Source organism: Athalia rosae, chromosome 6 (genome assembly GCF_917208135.1).
Source record: "Athalia rosae chromosome 6, iyAthRosa1.1, whole genome shotgun sequence".
Lineage (NCBI taxonomy): Eukaryota > Metazoa > Arthropoda > Insecta > Hymenoptera > Athaliidae > Athalia > Athalia rosae.
Genome location: NC_064031.1, coordinates 15,490,073 through 15,516,828, shown reverse-complemented (window position 1 = coordinate 15,516,828; position 26,756 = coordinate 15,490,073). Strand labels below are relative to the sequence as shown.

The 26,756-nt window shown below is 37.5% G+C and overlaps 2 protein-coding genes across 2 annotated transcripts in view; one reads left to right on the top strand and one right to left on the bottom strand.

Moving 5' to 3' along the window:
* The window catches only part of LOC105683222 (sestrin-1), a 92,900-nt gene extending 69,006 nt beyond the window's left edge, over positions 1 to 23,894 (top strand). The window contains exons 6-11 of the mRNA XM_025746087.2: positions 15,646 to 15,816; positions 16,891 to 17,073; positions 17,223 to 17,466; positions 17,606 to 17,868; positions 17,990 to 18,364; positions 18,459 to 23,894. Of these exons, the coding sequence (XP_025601872.2) occupies positions 15,646 to 15,816; positions 16,891 to 17,073; positions 17,223 to 17,466; positions 17,606 to 17,868; positions 17,990 to 18,364; positions 18,459 to 18,545 (1,323 nt within the window). The 3' untranslated portion in view covers positions 18,546 to 23,894. The remainder of the gene's footprint in view (positions 1 to 15,645; positions 15,817 to 16,890; positions 17,074 to 17,222; positions 17,467 to 17,605; positions 17,869 to 17,989; positions 18,365 to 18,458) is intronic.
* Positions 23,895 to 24,889: 995 nt separating this feature from the next.
* On the bottom strand, positions 24,890 to 26,656 carry LOC105683221 (glutathione S-transferase 1-1-like). The gene is made up of 6 exons (XM_012395674.3): positions 26,497 to 26,656; positions 26,105 to 26,245; positions 25,947 to 26,005; positions 25,660 to 25,804; positions 25,374 to 25,538; positions 24,890 to 25,282 (listed from the first exon to the last, which is right to left on the bottom strand). Exons 2-6 carry the CDS (start codon positions 26,243 to 26,245, stop codon positions 25,139 to 25,141), a joined length of 654 nt encoding a protein of 217 aa, XP_012251097.1. The 5' UTR covers positions 26,497 to 26,656; the 3' UTR covers positions 24,890 to 25,138.
* Positions 26,657 to 26,756: the final 100 nt, after the last annotated feature.

Below are 26,756 nucleotides of genomic sequence, written 5' to 3'. Positions count from 1 at the left end.
TTTCGTTTCTCAATTCGTAAATCATTGTCCTAGGTATAAAATCAAAAAATGACATGCTCTTTTTGTGACTCAAAATTGAAGTTGAGTAACAAACAATCACAATCGACAATTTTCAGATCTTTCCTATGATTTTTGGCCAAGAAAAAAATTTTTATTGCTGGAAGTACCCCACTGGATTAATTATTTATTCAAGAAACGAGTGGGCTACCTCAAAATATCCAGTAAAAAATTTTTTCCACCTGATGATTACTCGATCGATTGCATGAGTAGATGATTTTGGCTTTCAGATTTGGATTTCGGAGCTGATTAAACGTGAAATTACTCTTGAAGAACCAAAAAAAGATTCGATTTTTGAGCAGAAAATAAATCATTGTTTTGATTGGGTTTAATATGCTTTTCTTACGTATTTTGATCTCAGGAATGCGAATCTGAAAGAAAAATTGATCCATCTCTAAAATTGACCGAGTTATCGCCAATTTTCAGCTTTTTGGGGTCAAAAATAAAAAATTCATTTTATAATCTATTTTATTGTAATTTGGGCTCAGGAATCCGAATCCGGAAGAAAAATTGATCTGTCTTGAAAAATGATCGAGTTATCCCCATTTTTTCGCATTTTTTTGCATAAATTTGAGGATATCTCGAAGGGAAAAAATCGTAGCTCAATTTGGACAACGGATTCGTGTTCCTGAGGTCAAAATACATAAGAAAAGTGCCATACGATCAATTTTAAAAAATAAAAAATTTTGGTCAAAATTTGAGATTTTTCCAAGGGGTACCCCTTACGATTTTTTCAAATTTTGGCCAAAAATTTTTATTTTTTAAAATTGATCGTATGGCACTTTTCTTATGTATTTTGACCTCAGGAACACGAATCCGTTGTCCAAAATGAGCTACGATTTTTTCCCTTCGAGATATCAGCAAATTTATGCAAAAAAATGCCTAAAAATGAGGATAACTCGGTCATTTTTGCAGATAGATCATTTTTTCTTCCGGATTCAGATTCCTGAGCTCAAATTACATTTAAATAGACTAAAAAATTAATTTTTTATTTTTGACCCCGAAAATCTGAAAATTGGCGATAACTCGGTCAATTTTAGAGATGGATCAATTTTTCTTTCAGATTCGGATTCCTGAGGTCAAAATACGTCAGAAAAGCATATTAAACCTAATTAAAACAATGATTTTTTTTTTGCTCAAAAATCGATCGAGTGATCATCAATTATTCGCTGTTGGGGGCAGAAAAATTAAGACATATCGATTGGTTTTAGTCGCAGACCCACTTTGATTCATCGCAATCCATGCATGGGTCGCAATATTCGAATTTCTCGGTCTACGAGGGAGCCCGAGCTTCGCTGGAATTAGGTAGATTTTCGTAATGATTCTAGAAATGACATATTTCGAACTGGACAAAGAAGGTGGGGGAAAAATTGCCCCGATGATATTCGACGAATCCGTTTCGCATTGGGTGAAAATTCCCGACTAGTTGATAGTAAATTATATAGTTGCGAAGACCGTACGGAAAAGTATAACTAACAAATAAGCAGCTAAAGATTATACTCTATACCGTTCCACGTTATAATATAGGATACGACGTTGCAAGTATTGCTCGACGAACGCTTTCCCGAACGTTGACCTCCCTCCGCAGTGGTTCTAATACTAACCTCGGTTAACACTCACGTTACCCGGAATACAAAATCATACGAAACTCCACCACTCTTCCAACCCCACGTTATAGGTATAGGCGAACACGTATACAGATATATAGGTATATCTGGTATCTCTATTGACATAGCCACGTAGATATTTACATTTATATCCATATATCTCTACGAGCCATGTAAATACGTACGTGCGATGTAATAACGCGGTACATACGTACCTATATACGCTTACATAAATAAAATAATATACGGGATTTTCGTCCTGTGGTTTGGACATGTCTTTATACAGCCACATGTGCACCGCGGTCTACTGGGTGGCCTCTGAAAAACCAAACTCGCCCCGTTTCACGAAAAATCGTCGTCAACGCGTCGTCCATGAATTCGTGCAGACTTAGAAAAAAAAAAAGGAAACGCTGCAGTTTTTTTTTAAATTTGTCATGCCATTTCGATAGCACCTCCTGATTCGTTTCGAAGAATATTTAATTTTTTTTGTCGGTTCAAAAGCGTGTTTCGTTTATCGAATCCTCGAAAACCCTTTGAAAATTTCGTTTCTCTGGTTTTGACGATTAAAAAAAAGGAAAGATGGACGGATTCCTTTTTTCGGTTACACGGTGTATCCCATACATATGCGTTAAAAAGCTGTATCCGTGTCAATGTGAGCAGGCTCTTTTTATGGTTTGATGAAACGGAATAGCAGCAGCAGCAGCAGCAGCGGAGCGTCAGTTTTCGGCCTATGGGGGGGGCCACGAATCCCCCTGTAACATATTACGATCACCGGTCGTAGTTTCTGTTACTTTAAACCAAAGAGCGATGCAACGGCTACATCGCGTTTAGAGAGAAAGGAAAAAAAGAATCAACGATCGCCGCTAAATGCAACTCGACGACTTCTGGCCGACGAATTAAAATGTACGTGGCAAATTAAGATTCGAATTTATCTCCATTTTATCACGTGTATCGTTGCTGTAGCTGATACATAAAAAAAAATCACGTCTGCTACATTATCAGATAACGATTAAAAACATATTTTCCATCGCGTCTATTTAATTTTTCCTTTTTTTTTTCACTTTTTTTTTCGCTTTCGTTCTCGCGTACTAACGCCCGAGCTTACACAACGTCATTATCAACTGTGCAGATTAGAAATCTCGTTTAATAGATTTTGAGGAAACAGGTGGTCTTTTTTGCTACCTGTTTCCCCAATATTACCCTCAAAAAGTATTCGGAAAATTTATCTTTCCTCCCAGAGCGAAATCACGGGGATTTCGAAGCCTGCAAAAATATTTAATGAAAATAAGAGGAAGAAAAAAATATGCAATTGGAATAAATTGAATGAAAGGAAAATAGCAATTCTCGCAGTAGCAGTCATCAACCGTCCGAAGGACCATCGAACTAACAAAAGGCAGAGCTCTGCTCGTTCTGAACGCGACCGCAGATCGCGGTGTCTGTAACTTAAGATCCTCTTTCGGAAAAGCTTGCTTTTTGTTCGTCTCTTTAATGCGCGAGGAGAAGCACCGTCTCGTTTCCTCGTAATTTTTGATGCGTTAATTCTCTCCCTTTTCAACTTCGCTCCGATCTCCGTCGCTATATCGTACTCGAAAATGAAAAGAGAGGAAGAAAAATCGTTGACTTTTATTACCTGAAAATAAATGTATATATACATATATCTCTACCTTTTCCGTAGACCTTTCAGTACAGTGAGCACGCATTTGTGCGCGTATATCTCTACACAGATTAGTCAAGGATATCGTACTCCTATTCGGGAAATGGGGGGGGGAGGAAAAAAAAGGAAGGGAAACGGAAAACTAGAAAATAGCATAAATTAAGCTTGTTGTATTACGGGAGATAGGGTCTGGAGGCCCGGTAAATATTTTAGTTAGAAAATTTAAAGCGTGAGTAAACGAGTGGAATATTTGAGTGATTATGACGTAAATTTGCCTCAAACACCGCTTTTATCAGAGTTATAGGACCTATTTTTTCCGTCAGCTACCCACAATTCCATCGCTTTGCGAAATGGGGCTCCTATTTTTCCTACGCTCTGCGAAAAGCGATCACGATAGCCTCGAAAATGCCTCGCTATTTTCGGGAATAGGAAAACGATTTTGCGACCGGATTAAACCGCAATTTTTCGGAATAATTTTCGCTCTCGGTAAAATTTTGGCGTATAAATTGGGCCCGTTCGGAGTAGATTCCATCGTTTGTCGCGTCACCCGATGGGCACACCGTGTGTGTTACTTCGAGTCGATATTTTTAACTCCGGTAACAAGACCGTTGCTAAGGTATCAGCTGATCTGACGAGGAGTAAGCAAGCAAGTAAAGCCCATGAGTAACGCGTGTCCAGTGCCGTGTCAATCCTTCGCGACTGAATTTCAGAAGATGCGCGTTTCCGATTTTTTTCCAAAATTCGATCCGTCCAAAACTTTGGCAAAGAGAAGCCCTCCTCGCCCCTCAGCTGGAGGCGCGAAAGCTCGCGAAAAACAGGATTCTCCCGACTACCGCGTGTGCAGGTGATTCTTTTTTTATGGGACGAGGAAAAGAGAGAGAAAAAAACGTCCGAAAAATTCAGACCGTCCGATGGCGCGTGCTTTCCTTCTCGGAATCGTAACAGACGTCGTTGGTTTTCTTGGCGAGCAGCAGGCTTCGGACAGACTTCCGCGATCAGATGTGTCAAGTCGACTTCTGCCGCTGCCGCAGTTGCATTTTACTGTTTTTCCGTAAACGTACGTTATACCTGGTGCAGTATGATGCATATTTATGTCCCTATTACAAGTTTCACATAACGGGTGTTCCGTTGCGATAAAGTAGGGTAATACAACGCCGCCCCCGTTTCACGGTTCGCGTAATTTGGCTTTGGCCCGCAGGATTCGTCAGACTCTGAGAGGGGTGTGCGGGGAGGCGGATCGCCGAATTCCACAGGAAGGTTATCTTTGCACCCAAAAAACTTTGACATCAAATATAGCCGGCTTATCTGTTTCGAGTGCAGTCGATTGAATCGCTCGTTGCATTTCATTCTTGTATACGTGTTGAGCCGTTCGCGCATCTGGACGTATAGCGCCGAGTTCAATTTCGCAACTGAACTTATCTCCGATTGTTGTTTGTAACTAAAAGTGTCCAATATCAGAATTTCACAGTCTCGACACGTACGAATAACACGCCTTATAACGCCACCGCGTACCTCGGGGCACATCAAATAATATTAACTGCACCGACTCGCCGCCCGCTTTATTAGGGGGAAAGTCGAGTTTCTCCTTCTTCCCTTGTCGCAAGCTGCATCGGCTTATGAATAATACAATCAGATAATTCTTACGCCGCGAGGAAAAAACAATAATAAATGGATAAGAATAAATATTCAAACGTGTACAAATGCTACGAATTACAATAAAAAAATTAAACACTTCCATTTTCGACGGAGTAGAAAGTTTTTTTGACTTATTCGATGAATATTATTCCCTATTCACCGATCGAATTAATCCCTGCGTTAAACTCGACAGAAGCGATGGAAAAAACCTTGCGAATGAAAGAAAAATTCTGTCCCCCGAAGGAAGTTTTATCGCGAAACTTGTACAAAAGTTTCGGGAAGCGAAAAAAAAAAGTTTTTTTACGGGTTCGACGCACCATTCGGCAATCGACTCGTCGCAAACATCTTTTATTTCGCTCTATGCAACAACGGTGAAAAAATTTCCACCGTTAATTCGAATTTTTCCAATCGTCGCCCCGTATTTTTTTTTTGCGCCCTCCCTCAATCGCTAGCGACGACCCTGTTCCCCCCTCCACCTCGCCTCTTTATTCCAAAGGATTTTCCCCCACCACTTTATTTTAGCTGGCGACTTGTCGTCGGCTGCTAGCGGCATGCCACCGGCATCGAGTCAGTTAGCAACCGGCAGTTGTACGAGGTGGGTGTCGTTCGTTCGTCGGGGTTAGCAAATGCACGAATAGCAGTGAAGAAGAAGAAGAAGAACGGAATAACACGCTGAAATAAAATGATTATTCAAATTAGTGTCCGTTATTTTATGTCTTCAAGTGAAATTCGCGTGATATTGCCTCGTTTTAAACTCTGACTACCGTATCGTTACTTTACGTTTCTTCGTTCTTTGTCGTCGTCCTGGGTTGGTTTATCGAACGCCTTCAATCATTTTTTTTAAATAATCCCCATTGTTCTCTCCGCTCGTACTTTATTGCTTAAAAAATATACGTGCATGCACAACGTGCATCCAAATATAACCTGTATAGTTATAATTTTCGAAGAAAATCCATCGAGTTGAGAAAACTGTTCGTAACGAATGCGGGATCGACAGTTTTTTGAAACAAAAATCGTGATATGAATGTTGGTTTTACCCTAGTTTTATTCAAAAGTGACAACTTTCGGACGTACGTCTAAATACGACAGTCGTTGAAAAACCATCAGCTGCTGCGGATCGACGTTAATTAACCAATCGATTAAGATAATAAATAAAAGAAAACAAGGCTGTGCTCTCGTTTCGTCTATCGGATATCAATAAACTGTAGCTACTTTTATATAAAAGGAAGAAAAAAACAAAAACAAACAAATATACGAATAGTTTTCCAGTGTAGTGCGTTTCGAATAAAATTCGGCAAAATTCCCGTGGCAAACGAAGTTTCCGGCAAACCGGAGGCTGACACAATTGACTACTTCGGAGCAGCCGTAAACATGGGTCAAATTGGGAATGACGTGAGTCTCGATTTGTTTTTCACTTATAAAATTTTCACTCCCCCTTTACTGTCTCCGATCCAGTTCAACGATATCACTTTTTCACCTTCCTTATCGCCGCTTTTCAATTAGCCCCTGCTAAGCGATCGTCGAATAATGATTTCTTTCGAGAGGCGCGCCCGCAACGTGTGACGGATTCGTGTATCCGAATTTCGTCATCTTTATTTTCATCGTTAACCTCAGTCGTGAGGTTATTTCGTCGATTGGACGTACTGTACGAGAATGGAAATAGACGTTTGAATATTAATCGACCAAAACAAACTCATCTAGCGATAGATGGCTGCGGCACTTTCGGGCCGATACCGAATATAAATGAACCATCGAAGCCGAAAAACATTCTTCCATCTTTCAGGACCAACCGTCGAATTTTAGCGGTGTCAGAAACGAAAAAAAAATAAGAATTTGAAAAATATCGACCTGAAAGCGTGTTACGCATAGGATGTGAATCGTGTGGTCGACGACGATCAAGAACATTTTTGCAGGCGTCGCGGTGTCACGATGTCGTCTCCGGGGGTCAATCTACTCGACGAATGTTTTTATTACACATCCGTGTTATAATGTTTACTATTTTTTTTCCTTTTTCTCCCCCTCCCCACCGAAATGAGATCTCATTGTCAGCGCCGGAGGAGTTACAATTCTCAAGTGGATTTCACGTGGTGTAAAAGTCCCGTTTTTCGATAACTGTTTGCACAGATCGTTGCGCAAAATTTTCCCAAAAAAAAATGGCGGTTTCCAAAATGTTATTTTCCCCCGTTACGCTGCGCACGTATTTCGTAGCGTTTCGTAATCTCCTATGATTTCATACACTTACCTACCCTATACCGCAGACGTTTGTACGTGGCAGTGTCCACGAACCGTTGCAATTAGCGACCATTTATAATAATAAAATATCACGTACACACACTCGTACGATACCTTGCACCGTTTATACGGAAGTCGTAATCGACTGCTCGGTAATCTGTTCCAGTTATTATATTATTGCATTATATATATACATGTACGCATTTCTTTACAACGTTCGCGTTCGATAATTATAAATTTTTTCTCCACTATTTTATTCGAGCTTTTAGGATCCTCGAGATCCTGAGGTTTAGGATCTCGAGGATCGAAAAGGAGAATAGAAAAATAGGGAGCAGCGAAGAATCCTTGGGAACGAAAGCGTTTTCTTCGTCCCAGTAAACGATAACGTCGCGCAGTTACTTATCCGAGTTTAAATTCTCGTTTTAATACGATCGTTATTGCGATAATCTCTGTTCTTATTGTAATTCCTCCTCCGCCTCGTACTCTTTACTCTCTATACGGTATTACGGTCTACGCTCGTTATTGTTAATGTTCTCGGCCAAAACGCCTAGTAGATGAGTAACAACTCCTCCCGTTGCTGCTGCACGAGGATATAACGAGAGGGATTAGTTTAATTCATAGTATCAAGTTTCGTGTACGTTCGTAGAGCGTATGGGTATACGTGTGTTCCTCGACGGACGCGCAACGCGTTCGAGATTGAAGGAAAAGGGAGAAAAGGGACGGCGGGAAGGGGGCACGAAACTCAGCGGGGAGTTATAAGGTTGGAGGGATTCCAAAGACCATGTAGCGAGGGAATTCGTATATGGGAGGTGTTTTCCGGTTTCATTTACATCTGACACACTCTTTCTGTTCGGGCGAAAGCTTTTGATTTACATAAAGATTATATCTGCTCTCGTACGCGCACGCACACACGCACACACACACCTATGCGCAGGTGAGCAACGAATAGGATTTTATCGAGTCACTGCAGATGCGAAATAAACGAATCAATCGATGTAGCGAATAAACAAACACCCTCTATGGGCTCAAGATTTTGCCAACGATCTTTTTTTCAACGACTCGTCACAATGTTCTTCGGCGTATTAATTACCTACGTGCCTAATTTTAGTCTCCATTAACCTGTAAAAAAAAAAATATATATATATAAAATATTTCACCGAGTGACCAAAGAGATAAGAAATGTTATGGATGTGAATAATTTCTGATGCGACGAGCACAAAGACGAGATAAAATATCAGGTAAAAGAGTAGGTAGTCATCGAAAGAAGAAAAACTAATAATGAGACTCCTTTTGCTTTTCTCAGAGACTTGCAGCCTGAGAATGGAAAAAAAAAAAAATAAATAAATAAATAAAATACATCTCTGCACCATCGACAGGCGTAATGTGCGAGGATTTTTTTTTTTTTTTTTAATTTTTTTCCGTTGCACGCAGAGTCTCCCGTTCGTTTAGAAAGTAATTGTTTATGGTGTTGTTCGGAAAGACCGGTTATGCGAATGTCCTCCTCGCATCTCCAGATATCTTCGCGTATGGGCCCATTCATCAATAAACATGTCCATCAGGTGTGCGATGTGTTTGAGAAATAGAGAAAAAAAAAAAAAAATGTTAATTATTCCTTCTTCATTCTCTCCGGCAAAATAGCTGAGAAAATCACATTCCGACGATCGATTTTCATGGAAATTTCACGATACCAGACATCCCATCCAAGATCGGGGAGATAAAAGAAACGTCTGACCAGATGGAATGAATAATTTCGACGTCTCGTACCTCCGCGAATGATACGGATAATGTCATTATCGGTCGAATTATTCGCCCGTACGAAACATGGGTGAAAAAGGTACGCGCTGTGACAACGAGAACGTCGACGCCTTTCAGATGGACGTTTTTCAACGGATTCGTATAATTAATAATCCAATTACGAAAGTAAATGTGGATCTACGCCTGTCCTGTGTGTGTGAGTAGCAAACTCATAGTATACACCTAGGACGTACAGATGTTCGATTCTCTATGGAAAAAAGAAGACAAATAATATCGCTATTTTTTTCTTATTATCCTCTCACACGTCGATATCAGTCGCCATGCGATGTCGTTCGATCTACTTGGCGAATTTAGCGAAATAAAGAGGCGAGCGTCTTTAATCTCTTCTTTGTTCGATGTGCGAATTGGTAATGTTTTCTATACGCATATTCTTTGTCACGACGATGAATTGATAGTTGGAACGAAGGAAAAGAAATTGATGGATAAATAAATATATCCTAAAGTGGGACACTGCTGCAGAGGATCATCATCATCATCATCATCATCATCATCATCATCGCCGTGTCCCAGAAGTAGCAACATCGGCAGCGGTGGCCCAGAAGTAGCAACAGGGCGTACGGTCACGTGGTGTGTAGCGATAATCGATAGTGACGTCATATAGCAGAGGGACCATTCGCCAATCAGAATCGAAGCTACCGGCTGACTGATAACAAAGAGCGACGAACTTTAGAGACGCTCTATATTTCCCTTTGTTACAAAGCTTTGTTCCAAGTGGGCCGTCGTCTTTCCCCGATATAATCACAATTTGCAGAAATTTTTTTATTCCATATATATACATATACTACTGCATCTTGTTTTCTGCACCGGGTTTTGTATCGATTTTTTTTACTCTACGAATAAAACCGCTCTCATTCGATCGTGATAAAATTCAATCTCGGAATGAGCCACTGATCATTCTCGGCTGTTGAAAAAATGTACAAAAAAAAGAACCACCGCGAATCGGATGTGGGGTATGGAGAATCTTTCTCTCCTCTTTTTTTTCTCAATCTTGTTATGATCGGATTCACTCGATGCGTAAAAAACAATGCGATCGTAATTATATCGCGCGTCGGGAATTCAATGTGTATAATTGGTCGATAGGGCAAACACGAACGAAAATTCGCTGGTATAATATGTACTTTCAGGTGCTTAATTCAGGTGCACATCTGTGTAATCAATCGATCGATCGCTCCTCTTTTTTTCTCCTCCAAATCTTCCCTTCTTCTTTTATTCATTGAAAATCGAACTCCTCGATCGGAATTTGTACATAAGTTGAGAGAAAAATTAAGTCCTCGAGATGAAAACTTGTTGAATCCGCTCGTGTGCACGTTCTGTACGTACACTTTATCTACATACCTATCCGCGCATTATACGCTACTGTGTTCGGTATAGGGACACTCCCACTTTGTGATGAAATCCCATAAAATTTTTTGACCCCTTTGGCCTTGCGTATTCATCCGACACGCGACACGGCGCTATGTAACATAACACGACGCAACGATGCGGCGCGTAGCTTGTATATATAATTTTTTTTTTTATGTACTTATTATGCGTAGATTTATATAGGTAGATATAGAGACGTGTATAGAAGCGATGAATATGCGTGCTTTGTGACGAAAGAGCACCCACTACTACCTGCGTACGCTGCACGCCTGTGTTACACGTATATAATATATGGCTGGAAGTTTGGAATTAAATAGACGCCATTTGTACGCGACGGTTCGTTCGGCCATTAAATTCGGCGGTGAAGAACGCGGAGAAAAATAGAAATTGAAATAACGGAAAAAAAGGGAGGAAATTAAAAGCGCGGAAATTATCTCATTAGCTGTATTTGTAATTATAAACGTTCGCCATTTGCTTGGCCTCGCTCAATATTTCGCCCAATTTTCACATTCAAAGCACTCGACTGCACGTGTATGATGTGAGTTATTTTTTTCTCTTTTTTTCATAATTTGTATAATTTTTCAATCAATTTTATCTCACTTTTTTTTCGTTTTGTTTTTTCTGATTTCAAATTATTATCAGATGAAATATTTTTTGATATTTTTCGAGCGACGTATAGACGCTGTAATTTTTTTTATAGAGGGAAATATATGAATTAGGGAAGGATAAAATAAGTAACTGAATAAATAGAGGACAATGAAGAAAATTGAGGAAACGGTTTTTCCGACAAAGTCAACTGACGCGAACTTGATTATCGTCATTTTATAATCGTTACTAATCGAATGGATACACGGGAGGAATTGGGTAAACATGTTGACGACGTTAAAATACGTGATCCATAGAACCATACCGCTTCCTGCGCGTTTCACTGTAACAATCGTTATACGTTTTTCATCCGATTCAATAAAAAGCAATCGCACCAGGGAGGTACGTAGAAGTAATACCGTAGGAAATGAACATCCAAAAAATCCTGATTTTTTTTTTTTTTCTTGACATAAATTATACAGAAATCGCATCGTTAATTATCCCCAGAGTGTATATTAGTAAATTTGATATTTCGTAAATATACCGCGGTCACGCGATTCAAAGTTTTTCGTTTTTTTTTTTTCTTTTTATTCCTTCTTTATTTAACGTACGAGCAAACAAACAAATATATCTACATAATAATCAATGTTTCAGAGAGTCGATAAATATTTTTTTGACATTGAAACATGTGAAGAAAAAAAAGGCGTCGAAACTTCTTCTGATAAACTTGACGAAAAAAAAAGGACGACAGAAAAAAAAGACTTCGATTCAATAAAATATTTCCTTTTTTACAAATCAAATATTCTTGACAATTTATACCTGGGACCGTATACCGCGCATATCTCTACACTGGGACAACGAGATCATTGGCATTTGAAGAAAATATCCGTTTTGTAATTATAGTCGGGAAGTTGCGGGTTTCGTCACAATATATGTAATTTAATCTGCTGCACGTGCAGTGTGCATATAATATATTATCGTCTAAACAATTCTCCGATAATTTTCTTCTATTTTTTTTTTTTGTTTTTTACACGCTAATTATTTGATTAACATAACGTAACACGTACATATTAATTCACTGAAACATCACCAGACATCGTATAATTGAAGAAAAATATATTTTCCCATCTTTTATTTCAATTGTGAGCCTACAAATATTGGCAATTGTACGTATGCACGTGGAACGTTCGTTTTCGTATACCTAATCTATACCTCGATCGATAATTGACCCAGATATAGTAATTAGATATAATATAGATGATAATTTCAATGAGCTTAATCTCTGATTGTGAGTCGTCGACGTATCGTATATTTCAAGAAAACTCAGATAAATTTGTGGAAAATTTCTCTCCACAGTTTTTTTTCTTTCTTTTTTTTTCGTTCTTTTATCGTCTGGAAAGTAACATTAAGAGGATTTGAAGTGAGAGAGAGAGAGAGAGAGATAAATAAAAAAAGTCAAATGTTACATCGACTGCACAGCAGCATGAAAAAGACTACGAGCGATCGCTTGTATCGCGATCGATATCTCCTCTTTTTATTCTCCTATTCCTTATTTTTTTTTTTTTATCTCTTCAACGAGATTCATCCACCAGACAGTCGAGATATGATTTCAGAAACGTGTTGCGTTTTTAGATAATTTTCACGAATACGAGCCGGACTCTCATTCGCGGAGAGATTCGATGTGGACGTTCTTCCGAGCACGTACATCACGCGTATATAATGCACATCAACCTGACGTTTCTATAACCTAACGGAACGTGTGTCTTGAAGCATGTACGTACATCTGTGTATTTACGTGGACGTAATATAGCATATTTTGGTACAGTGTAGCGTGTGGAGGAGCTAAGGAAACTGAAAGAATTTATAACGTGCGTCGGCTCTCTCGCGGTGATGGTGATGTAGAGATGGCGAGGTTGGTGGGGGTCCGCTTCCAACTCGGATAAACAAGTACATAAATTTTAATGGAGCCTTATATTTTTAATCTTATCAAGACCCTGAGATACAATGGACGAATAGGCGGGAAAATGGAGAGAGGGCGAGGGAGAGAAAGAGAAAGAAACAGAAGTACGGATACTTCGCGAGACTCTATGCTCTACGTTCTCATCTCATGAATATTCACTCTCAATGTCGCTGATGTCATAACGAGCGACTTCTGATCATCAATTATTGGTCGAACTATATTTTACATGTTCGCGTCTATATCTCTTTGTCACATATATATATATATGTACACGTATCGCACATACACGCGACACGTCGCACATAGTACGTGGAGACGGTGATTAGCAAAAACGTCCTAAAACAGTGAGAGGAAAAAAAAGATGTTTTTCTATTTTATTTTATCAAACCGACGATGAAAAAAAACTTGACCAATAATTAATATTATGTATACGAGAGGATATGATACATCGGTCAACATTGTTGCTCGTTACATTTGTACGTACAGTCGTTAGTTGACAATAATTACGTAATCGGGATAACTCCACGTGCTGCAGATTACATATTTATGCACACATGAAGTGATATTTTTTTTCTTCTTCTTCTTCTTCTCATCTATCGCTTCAAATTTATACATATCTCTGCACGAGTTAGAATTGAACTCTCTGCAGGAGCATATGGTTGACCATCCACGTGAAATTGACCGACCCCCGGGGGTCGGAGCCTGCGATACGAAGCGAATTTTTTTTTGCCCACTTTATAAATACTAGGCATGATCTTATATAATGTTCGTGACATTATCGTCAGTTTATCGATACTATGTTCAATTTAATGTGATTATTAAATTTTTTATTCTCCTCTCTCTCTCTCTCTCTCTCTGTATCACAAATTTAAAGGGTATAATGTGTGAAAAAAAATTCTCACTCGTACGCATCGAAATTTTTTGTGAAATATTGCGAGTCTTTTTTGATCCGCGATATTATTTCGTTTTTCTTTTTAAATGATTTTTTTTTTCACGCTGTACGATGTGTATACTTGTTTTCGGCAATGATCTAACCATCCAAATCAGTTTGTGAATAGTTTACGTCAGATTTAGCTTACAAATGGCAATCCGTCTGTGCGTATACCTATGTGGTTCGCGTCGATCGAAGTTGGCTCTATTAATAATCGTCCCTATCTGACGTTAGAGTGGTCCCTGATGCGATTCTTCAGAGGCAAAAAGATCTCTCTTCTCTACTGTCAAAGGCGATCTGCCAAAATCGCTACTTGCCAAAACAGAGATTTTCTGTGTAAACATACAATTAGATATATTTGTATCTCATATATTTATATATGGTATTGCATGTTAACCCTGACCATTACGACATTTTATTATTGTTTCAGTTTCTATCTCTTCTTTGTTTCGATACGTTCGATCGTCCGTTACCCTATCCCCGAAAAAATGATGATATACAACGTGATTAATTGAAAATATATATATATGTATTTATATATTTAACGTATTAGATACTCGAAACGACTGATAAAAAGGCAAAAATAGAAGAAGAAGAAGAAGAGGAGAAAAAAAAAAATTCTCTCTCAACAGCAGCAAACAAGATTGAGGTCATAAACATCATAAAAGCTATATACATACTGCTTGGCTAATGGTTTACCACCTATATGGTACGTTGCTGTACATATGTGCTGCTGCGATTCGCTGTTCAGATCCAGTTTTATGTATACGTAAACTTACATACGTGTACGTGCACACAGCTCCAGCGAAAAATTACCAGTTTTTATAAATCAACTAAGTACATATATATCTATACATATTATTTCATTTGATCGGTGAATTTTTTTTTCATTTTTCTCTCCAATTTTTTACGTGTGTATTTTTTCGAGATATCGACGAGCGATCGTATCACAGACGACTGTAATATTCGGATGGATCTGCCGATGACAAAACGAAAAATTTCTTTCAAACGCTCCGTCACGATTGCACAATTTTTATGCACCAGTGACGACGTGAAATAACGCGATAATTAATCACTCGACAATAAAATGATAAAAGTAATAACATTTCGAGTCGGAACTGCAGAGCGAAGGGATCGACTTCCGTCAACGGAATACATCAGCTGATTCGTCGCAGATTCGTGCCACCAAACCGCGATACCTTATTCAAGGAAACGCTACTAAATTTTGTCATTCATTTTCGCGGTCATACTGAAACTTCCTCCGAAACAATCGGATGTGCCCCACACATACTTGGGAATCCGATCGACCGGCATTTGAAAAATTTATTAATAAAATTGCGATCGATGTGTAAACAACGCGTAACGATTCGCCGGTAACATACATAGGTGTACGTTTATTATGTGCATACAGTCGCGAAGCTCTCGGGTGCCTTGCCTCGTGCAAGAAGGTGTTTGGATTGCGTCACTTGACAATGAAATGTCTCGTGAGAAACATTCAACCATATCTAATTCCTATTGTATAGTCGTACGTGTATTACGCACACGTGCAAATAAGCGTGTGTAATAACCGCCTTAATTTATGTACATGCCTATTTTATGTAGCCATGTATATTTGTTGGATAAATTATTATTGTTATACATTCGTTAGTTCCAACGCGCGGCTGATCTCCGCCGATGAAACGGTGAAAAACAGAAGGAGAAAAGTTGGGGAGAAATGAAAAAGCTTCTCAGCCAAACTCTTCTTACATCCGCACGCGCGATTATAGATGTAGCTAATTTTTTTTTTCTCGTCTCTTTCGTGCTTCAGGCTCACATGCTGTTGATGGACGCGTTCCTGCAGAACAACAGACTCGATCATGTCTCACGTGTGATGGCTGGCCACCCCACGTATTTGGAACATTTTCTTCGTACGCAACACTTTATTCTACGGGGTGACGGACCCTTGCCCTACGACTACAGACACCTCATAGCCATCATGGTGAGTCACTTGGTGATAAAAATTTTTTTTATTTATCTATTTTATTTTATTCACGAAGAGAGGAGAGAAGAATTCCTTCGCGCTGAGCCGGAGGTGCGGGTAACAAGGCCGTATATCACAGGCGCGTACTTCCGACACGCTTTTTAATAATAAGAAAATTCAAGCTCTCGATAAAATTTCGAGAGTCAAGATTTTCGATAGCGCCTATCTAATCGATGATGTAATTATACAGTTCGCGCGTTATCGGTGTACGTGGAGACTACTTGTGTGCATAAAATGGGCACAGTGTTTCGCCTATGTGTGTTCGCGTCGCGTTATTATATACGATGGAAAAATACAAGCGGATAAAAGACAACCGAACTAGCATGTAATCAATTGTAGTTGTGTACAGCTGATAAGGCCTCATTAACCTACTTAACAATAGAATTTTCAACAAAGCTCATAATTTCATTTAAAACGCGTTGTATCTGTATACCTGTATGTATCTGTATAAAATTTCGAACAAACTCACGAGTATATAATACAGGTGCGTGCGTACACGCATTCGACAGCTTGTATACGTACACGTAATTGTGAAACTTTCCAAGTATCAAAAAAAAAAAACAGAAAATTCACTAACGTGACGGTTGCCTAATTTTCTGATTTTTTATTTCTCTATTTTTTTACCTCGAATAATTTTTATATAGAAAAAATCTAGGGCACAAAGAAATAATAGTTCACAGTCTTATCATTTGATATACCGAAATCTCCGAATATCTCATCCAGACGATGGTAAATATTGATTCTGAGACTTACATCGTTCCACACATCGTATAATTTCATTGTCTTCACATTAATTCAGATTGGGCCCGAGTAGTTGAAAATGTTCAAATGTTCCGCGAGATAGAAAAATGCTATTTTTATTCTTTCATTTACTTCAATATACGTCTCATGTACCGTATAAAAATATTTTAGGTACACAGTCAGGGTATGATCCAATAAGTTCAACGAACTGAAATGAGAAATGTTTATTTGAGTGTGGATTTTTTTATTTTGTGACTTGATTTTTTTTTATACTTCTAATTTTACCAACAGGCAGCTGGAAGGCATCAGTGCAGCTATTTAATAAATCTGCAAAAAGGTGAATTCCTCCTACAAGGTGGAGCCTCCACGTGGCTTCAGGGCCTGAAATCCATACCGGGCAAGTTACAGGATCTTTATGAGATCAACAAGATCTTAGCCCACCGGCCTTGGCTACTCAATAAATCTCACATAGAGGTAAGCTGTAGGTGGATATCGAAGAACGAATTCAGCTCTCATCTTCTCCCGTCTTGACCTTTTTTTTTTTTTTTTTTATGAGCTGGTAATTTTTGGACGAACGTTTCACTTGGAAAGAAGGGTGATAAATTTGTAAAATTATTTTTCAGAAACTAACCAAAGGTGCGGATAATTGGTCACTGGCAGAGGTTGTCCACGCTATAGTTTTGTTAGCCCACTTTCACTCGTTATCCTCGTTCGTATTTTCTTGCGGTATTAATGAGGAACTCGACAGCAGTTCGGGTCATCATTACAAGGACAGTGTCAAGGATAATAAGAAAAACGTACAACCTTCCAAGGATAAGCTGTCGAGCAGTAGTCCAACGAAAATACCCGGAAGTGCCGATAAGACTGGTGAGTAATAATAACGAGACACGACACATACATAATGTACGATACATACATATATTCCTTTTACCTTTTGACATTTGAATCGTCATGCGATGAAATTTATTCGCGTGTTGTTCATTGGTTTGTGTTTTTTTTTTTTTAGATACCATCCCGTCACCTCCCTCGTCGCCTAGCATACTTGGGGAACAGGAAGTTGGGGTCGAAACGCTGATGGAACGGATGAAAAGATTGTCGGAAAAATCAGAATCTTATCAAATAACGCAAGAAGAATTATCGAAACGTTTTGAGACCGTTGAATCACAATCTGCGGAATTGACTGCCGCACCGCAACGAAGCTCTGTACTAGATTCTGATATTGGTCTTTTCATAGAAGATCCCACGTTCATTTATCAGGACTTTGCCAAGGTATTGGAACGAATATCATTTTTTTTCTATCTCTCTTCGATTCTCGACAGTTCACTGGATGGTTGAAATTGAATAAAAAAAAATCGTAAAAAGTTTCCTAATAAATTTACTTGATTTACAGCGCGGTCAGCTTAACGATATACCCACCTTTCGAGTTCAGGATTATTCGTGGGATGATCACGGTTACTCTTTGGTCAATCGTCTTTATAACGACGTTGGAAATCTTCTGGATGACAAATTCAAGACGGCCTACAATTTAACGTATTATACAATGGGTACCCATAATAAGGTTGACACGTCGCGATTCAGGCGTGCAATATGGAACTATATACAGTGCATGTTCGGCATCAGGCATGACGATTATGATTACAACGAGGTCAATCAACTACTTGAACGAAGTCTTAAAACATTCATAAAAAGCGCCGTCTGCTACCCCGAAAGAGTAACGAAAAGAGATTACGACCGCGTTATGAGGGAATTCAAACACAGTGAAAAGGTAATTTTTTAATTAACCGAGTTTTTTTTTCTTCATCCTTTGCTTCGCAATATTTTTATTCCTACAATTTTTTTTTTTTGTTCTTTGTTTTCAGATTCACGTTAATCTTATGATCCTGGAAGCCCGTATGCAAGCGGAATTGTTGTACGCCCTGAGAGCCGTGATGCGTTACATGACCTAATCTTTAGAAAAAACATGATCCGACTCTGTCTATTCTATACATGATATAAAGTTTGAAGAATCTTGACGATTCGTCGAGGACTGCAGGATGTCACGGTGGAAAACCACCCCTACTACTCTACTTTACATCTCGACATACGGGAATGGATACAGGAAGACGGTGAATATTATGTAATCCTAAATGTTGAAAAGATAACTACGTCACCAGATGTGTAACTGAGCAAGTCAAAATAAGATTATTATTATTATTACTATTATTATTGAAGAAAGAAACATTTTAAAAAAAATAAAGAACTGAATAAACGAAATGAAGAAAGAAAATAGAAACAAAGCAAACAAGTGAGGAATCTGCACAATATCGTCCCATAATCGGCTTTGCTTGACTTGACTTACGGAAGGATCGAGAAAAAGCTTCCCCAAATTTCAAGAGAAGAAATAATAAAAAAAAAAAAGAATCATCAGAATATTTTAAAAGATGTGTTTTATGTGTAGCGAAGATATATTATTATTTATTTATTTTTATTTTTTGTTTCTTCGTCGATGACACTTTTACGCTGCTATATTACATCGCTTTGAAATTTTTATCCTATTTAACGATAACTGAGAAACAATGAGAATCATCCTAGTATCGAGTTATTAACTTTTAATTATATGTGGTGTGATTATGAAATGTTCATGAATTTTATTGATCGCAAAAAAATATTAATGACGATGAAGAAGAAAAAGAAGAACAACAAGAGAGAAAATGTCAGCAAAAAGAATGAATAAAATTGTTTTGCATCTTTTATTTTCTTTTTTTTTTTTTTTTTAATTAGAGCTACGTGTTACGGTTGAAATTTAAGACATACATATTGTACGATATAATTTTTGAACGAACTTGGCGCTGATCTCGCGATCAAGTATAAAGTTGGTTTTTTTTTTTTTTTATTTTTTTTATTTTCTACTATTATTAACAGTCTTTGGACTCCGATGTCAGAAGAGGAAATATGAGAGGAGAGAAAACGAATTGAAATGTAACAGAACTGAAGAAAATTAATACAAAAGAAATATAACTACACCTCGGATTAAAGATAATCGGCAAAAATCGGCCAAAGATCTATTCTGACTGATCGTGCAAATCCGCTTGGACGATAAGAGTAAAAAAAAAAAACAATCTCGAAATATTTGAAACTTTATCTTTATCTCATACCATATTTTATCCCCAATCCCACCTACCGATATTTTTCTCCTATTTTATACACATTTCTCATCTCATATTCTCTTTCTCAGCTTTTCTACCCATTCCTCTATCCTCCACGTCCCCTCCTTATCTACACCGTGGTTACCTATGCAAGTAAAAATTCATGAATAAAATGACGAAGATGAAATCGGAACTATTTTATTATAAATCTTGACAAAGTAACAACGTTTTCGAATCAACAAATATCATTCAAAAATAAGTCGAGAAATACAAAGAAATTCATTAACAACTAAATTCCAAACAAAATTATCGAGCCATCGCGAATATCAGTATGTATAAAATGTATATATACATTTATATGTATACAGAAATAATCGGTTTTTATCATCGCTATCGTCGTCTAGGTTGGGATTGCACTGTACATAAATCAACTCATTTCTTACAAATATTATGTAATGATATAACGTTAATATAATGTTTAATGATAATAATAATAACAACAATAATAATACAAGTAGAATTAAAAATAAGAAATAAAACAACTAATATGATATGCGTCTAGATATATATATATTGTAAAACATTTTAGTTTGTGTATTTACATTATTATACAGTTTACGTACTCTCAATTGAAGTTTGAGGTGACGAGGGTCCTCGGAGTTTCGGAGCTTTGTCTCTCTCGATTCACCTCTATCACGAAACATTCATCGCATATTAAATGACAAATTTAGATGGACGAAAAGAAAGCTTCCTTTTTCACTCGTACTTCAATTGCGGTTAATACATTTGCGTGTATAATAATTGTTGACTGCGCACGTGTGTTTGTATCTATGTATGGATGTAAAAGATAGAAAAGAAAAAAAAATAATAATTGTCCAGTGGCTATGTTTGGGAGAAAAGCGCTGACCGTCGTCAACCGCAAATCCTTCGGGGAAAAGTGAACGAAAGAAAAATGATAAATCTAGGTCATTAAACTCTTGTACAAGATCTCTCGTGAATGAGATTACGGACGAATCAACGAATTTTTATGCCTTTCAATACGGTCCTTGGCAAATTAGATGATATAATAATTATACGAATAATCTTTGTGACGACATAAGGAATCTAATATCGATCGGATATATTTTCGTTTATCGCGTCGTTATTATTTCAATCTTCGTGATCGTCGACTAACAATGTGATTTTAATAACGTGAAATTATCAAAGATTGTACGTACCTAGGAAAGGAATTTTATACCCTGTTCAGCGAGAGGAGGACACAGTATCGCAGCTATAAAAACCCTGGCCCATAATCTGGGCGAAGTCTAGTCTGCTGCGTCGCTCTCTCGTCGAACAGGGTACAGCAGATACACCTATGATGAAAGTGGTTGAAGACAGTCGGTTGCTAGTCTAACTAAAAGAGGCTGTTCGAAAGAAATCAAATTTGTAAATTATAAGAGAAAAGACGATTAGTGGCGAAAAGCATGCGAATTACATAGGTAAATATATTCTGCAATTGGGGACACCCGCTGTTACATGGACACGTATGTTCACACGAAGGTCACGTCTGGCGGTTCAAAATATAAGACAGTTTTAAATGATTAGATGAAACTATGAAATATTGATTAATGCTATAGCATGTATGCGTAATTTTGGAAATCAAAAAGTACAGTAATGATTTCAGTCTCGGTCGTACACGAAAAATTATTACATTGATAAGAAGATACTTTGAGAATTGTACGCATATGTTGTAGATATGGGTAACGCCGAACAAGGTGTATCTACTTTCTAAACACTAAGTTGGATAACACGCAATTTATTCAGTCATGTGCATCCGGAATGCTTCATTGACAATAATTAACTGTATGATAAGAATAACAAGGAATGCAAAATTTTGACCAACATTGGACCAAGACCAATTTAAAACCATACTCAGTCGCTATAATCACTACATGATGACTTTATCAATTACACGAAAAATATAAAAATGAAGAACTGATTTTTTGAAATTCAAAGATTCAGAAACTGACATATCAACATTCAGCGACGTATGAATAGGCTAAAGAATCAACGGAATCATTTCAGTAATCATAGATATTCATCTGGAACAATTTCATCCGCTGAGAACAGTTGGCCATTTTTTTTTTTTAATTGTACAATTATTTCCGTCGATTCGATATGGACTCGTTATTGAAAGTTATTCAATTTATCCAGCCCTGAGTAACACGGTAAAAGCTTCTTATCAGATTTTCGAAACACATGCGCAACTATTTTTCGAAAAAGTCATAAATTTTAAAAGGCTGAGGAGGAGACTGAAGAACTTGAAAATTCATACATATTTAGAGGGGTAATGTTTTGCATGACTGTCTATATTATAAATACTAAGATGAAAATTAACGACACGTATCTACACCGTACCTGTCGCGGGATAAATATGACAAGAAAATAAGATAAAAAAAATATATGAAGAATTTTTGAATGCGCAATTTATAGATACTTATATGTATATCGATTTGGGATATTCAAAAGTTAAATGATAAAAAGATATTAAATGTTTCAGCCAAGACGGATGTGTCAAAATTTTGTACGTCTTCTTATAATATTATACGTACGTACGCATGTGTGAGAATTTGGTTCTTGCTTTTATATTTGTTTAATTTGTCATTTTATCAATTTTTCAATTTTTTTTCTCATCTTGAAGATAACAAATTTTATCAAAAGACTAGATCCACGAAAATAAACGAACTAATAAACATAACCAGAGATTTGCAAAGACAGAACGAGTGAAACTAATGAAAATGTTGAATAAATTTGAAAAGAAGAACGGAATTGAAGAAACGAAATTTAAATGAAAAAACAATCTGATAACTCGATTGTAGAATATATTATATTATTACTTATACATATATATATACTTATATACATATAATTAAGCTTGGTATTTATATATATGTATAATTATAAATTAATTTTTAATTCCTTGTAATTTATTGTAGGACGAGTATCAATTTGTAATTTGTAATTATTAATAACTGACTCGCGCCGTAGTCAGCACGTTTAGCCTTCTATATATTTTTTTATAACAAAGCAAGAGAAAAAAACTTTAAAAAAAGTCAAAAAATTATAACGACGATATAATAAAATTCATTTGCGTGTATATCGGACTCGTAAGTCGGAAAAAAAGAAATGACTCTTTAAAACTATATTATTATATTATAAAAACATACATACATAGGTATATAAAAACACATATGTATAATATATGTTTCGTCAACTACCGAGGTGCGGTGGTACATGTATACATAGATAATGAGAGAATTATTCGATGCTTCTGCCTCTTTGTCATCATTTATGAAATAGTACATCTTTTCAAGAAATGAATTTCACGAAGAAACAAAAAGAAAAAAAAAAAAACGAAAGGAAAGGAAAAAAAATTTTGAATAATTATCTGCAAAGGCAAATGTATTAATTGACAAGAATTTTAACGAAGACAGAATCTAATGAAAATCGTAGGTGCGATATTACATAATATGATGATATTTGCCGAGTCCCGAATGTTTGCGGGAGATATGCGAATTCTGTTCCGCAGGGGTGATAATTCCCATCTTTGAAAGTCACCAAATAACATGTTATTTTGTACGTGTGTCACCGCATTGGAGTGATTGTGTGATAACTGAAAAGTAATTTGATATGATCTGGCCCTTCCGATTAGAGAATCGATTGCTTTTAATATCTAATTAATTTCCATTCGATTAAATTCAAATGCATGGTATTGTTGACCATTTACAAACAGCAAAAAAGCGAAGAACTTTTTCGATGTAATCAGAACTTCACGTGTTATATGGCTTGGTTAAACTTGGCGGTTAAAGTCTAACCTTGCCTGAAATTCGTTGGAGTTATAATCAAAATATAATTGATAAATAAATGAATAAAAAATCAGGCAACGCCTTAATGTAATACGTGCGATTATTCTTGTATATAATCGTCTATGGCTGTGTAGATTCACGTTGGGCTCTTTATTTATAACATTAAACTGGAAGAAAATATTATTTAATATCTGCTACTTTCGAGCTTAACAATAAGTGAAAATAAAAAGCAATCGGATCGTGTAAGGGTCGTTATGTGATGTGATTTCTTTTGTATCATAATAAATAATGAACTCTAAGAAATGTTATAGTTTCGTATAAGTCATATGTTATCTGTCATTCATTTTTTCCCCTCCACGAACTTTAATAAATGATGTTACATGTGAGGCATTCCACGTTAAAACGAAGACGTTTCAACTTACTGGTATCCGATCGCCTTTAAAATTTCTTTAAACATACTTTTTCCAAACAAGAACCCACATCCAATGCAAAAACACTTGGAAATTTCAATTTCATCATCGAATTCCGATTATTCGTTACCGAAATATGATGGAAAACGTGATTGCGAGTCAAGTAGCTCAAGATTTTGTATTTTCGCGGGCCCTACTCGAGCGCTCTCAATTTTGTTCATATTTCTACCACTGCGCGGCGACCCCCTGCATCCTGTGCACATGCCGCGCTCTGATCTCTCGCAAGCGAAAATCATCGCGAAATATATGACCCTAATCCAGTCCGGAGACTTGTCGGCAGCGAGCTCCGGCTCAGCCGTTACAAGGCGAATCCACGTCGCTTTGTTTCACACCCTATTTCTACACGTGTACCAGCCATTTTGACGGCCGGCACGCGCAGGAATTTAAAAATAATTTATGGCTTTTTAATTGGGGATGAGGTGTGAAATCACAGTCCCTATTTTTTTCCTGCTCCTATTGTGAGCAGGTGGCAGACGAGCTGTCATCACTTGATAAAGATCTTGTTCACACCTCATAAATCAACCCTTTGATCCGCCGCCTCTCGGCGGCTTCCCTTTACGGTGGTATATCTGCGAAATTCCATATACCGTTTAAGGAAGTAGATATGTAAAAATTCAGTATATAGTTAAATGGTTTGAAGTATACTGAAAGAAATCAATTCTGTCGTATTTTGCCATATTACAGCATAGGCCTTCAGTTCAGAACCAGAGGCATAGGGTGTACTAAAAAAAAAAAAAAAAAATTTAGATACATTTTTTTTTCTTGCTTCAGCGTTATTTTAAATAATGAAAAGGGGACTGACAATTTATTCGTTACTTTTCGAGTCCACGATAATAAATACAATTTCGTGTTTGTTATTATATCATATATTTAACGATCAGAAGACAGACGTAATTGGGTTTAAACCTCACCTCAGGTGATTTTATCCGATGATTTAATTATATTTCATTGACAATCAGACCTTGGAAAGATTAGATTTGTCTTGTTAATGATTAGAAAAATGATGTAATATATTATCGAATAGAGTGCAGCAAAATTTTATTATTCAAATGATTTGTAAGCACACGGGAATCTATCTTCCTGATTTTGTGATGACAATTCACTTCTGCTTAACTGATTTGATAAAAGCTCCGAATTGTTTTGCTCCTTCGCCGTTTATCTCTTGGTATTTCGGAGCTTCCGATTTTATCAGCGCGAACCATTTTGTGACGTTCTTGTAGTTGCTGAGGTCGTAATCTACCGCCTGAAAACAAGGTGAAATTACATTGTCATTAATCTGGTCGCGAATGTCTAACGAAGAATGGATCGGATCGCGATAAAAATTACACAATTACCTCAAAGTTTGACACAGTAACTACCAGAGCGAGATCAGCAATCGTCAAAGTGTCGGCTGCAGCGTACTTGCGACCTTCCAAAAATTTATCGAAAAGCTCGAGTGCGGGCGGGATCTTTTTCAGTAGGTCAGGTCCACCGGTTGCGCCGGTGAAGAACAAGGGATGCTACGAAATTAAAATTAATTGTTATCGATGAAAGATGAGAAAATAAACGCGGATTCCAAACAGAGAATTTTTTTGATCACTCGATCTGAAATTGAAAGGGGGATCATGAGCGACCACTTACGTAATAATCTCCGAAAGCTCGGTAGAGAGTTGCAAGATCGAAGCACAGTCTCTGGTGAATGACAGCGCGGATTTTCGGGTCCTTGGGGTACAGGGACTCGTTTTTGCCCGCGTACTGCTCTGCTAGGTATGCCATGATCGCACGACTGTTGAAAATTTGAACACATTAATCATCCCTGTCCTCCAGACAAAAAAAACCAGAGTCCGTCGGCACAGTCGAGCAATTTGGAAATCGGTCCAAGGAAGGAATAGGTTTTAGATTTCGAGTCACATGTTGCGAATATTCACCTTTCCCAAATAACGAATCCATTGTCATCCACGGTGGGTATGGTGTGCTGAGGGTTGCGCTGTAAATGTAACAAAGAATTATTGGACTTGCAGTCCTCGATCTCTCCGGCAAAATTAAACGAATCGGATTATTGGCTAAGCAGCTCGATTATTCTTACCTTGAGGTATTCTGGTGTCAAATGTTCACCTTTGCTTAGATCTACCAACTTCAGGTTCAAATCTAGTCCAAGAGCAGCGGCGGTTAGTCTTGTAGCGCGGCATGGTGCGCTTGCGGGATAATGATACAGGTCGATAGGCATCTTCAATTAAAAAAAAATAAAATTATTTAAATAACGGACGATAATTATGATTCCGCAAAAATTAGTTACAGTCATGGTTCGTTATTGACGCTTCGCCTCAACTCGGCGCAATTTTATTCGATTACCGGCCATCGAGGAAAGCTCGATGACACTTGAAAATACAGGAGCCCTTATTGTGATTAATAAAATAATCACATAGTAGACATTTTATACCGGATGCACGTTAATAATTCTTCAGTTAAATTGCGTACCTTTTTTATTTTATTTTTTTATTCGCTCGCTCGATCGTAGAAGGAAATCAGACGTGACCAGCACCGCGCTTAGATCCTGACAAACTGAACGGGCTCGTATAAGTGCGAGCGATTTTATAAATTGACGTTCGTAAATTATCAGCTAACAGCAAACGACTCTGCAGAGGTTCTCATCGGCTATGAGGCCCGTGTTCATCGAGGAACAGATTAACCATCGTATGAGAACTGCGAAAGATTAGGTGGAATGAAAACGCTTCCGT

Coding starts and splice junctions, on each gene's coding strand:
- LOC105683221 (XM_012395674.3), bottom strand. CDS start 26,245: ATGCCTATCGACCTGTATCATTATCCCGCAAGCGCACCATGCCGCGCT. Junction 25,539..25,659: donor GAGCTTTCGGAGATTATTAC/GTAAGTGGTCGC, acceptor TTAATTTCGTAG/CATCCCTTGTTCTTCACCGG. Junction 25,283..25,373: donor TTACTGTGTCAAACTTTGAG/GTAATTGTGTAA, acceptor CCTTGTTTTCAG/GCGGTAGATTACGACCTCAG.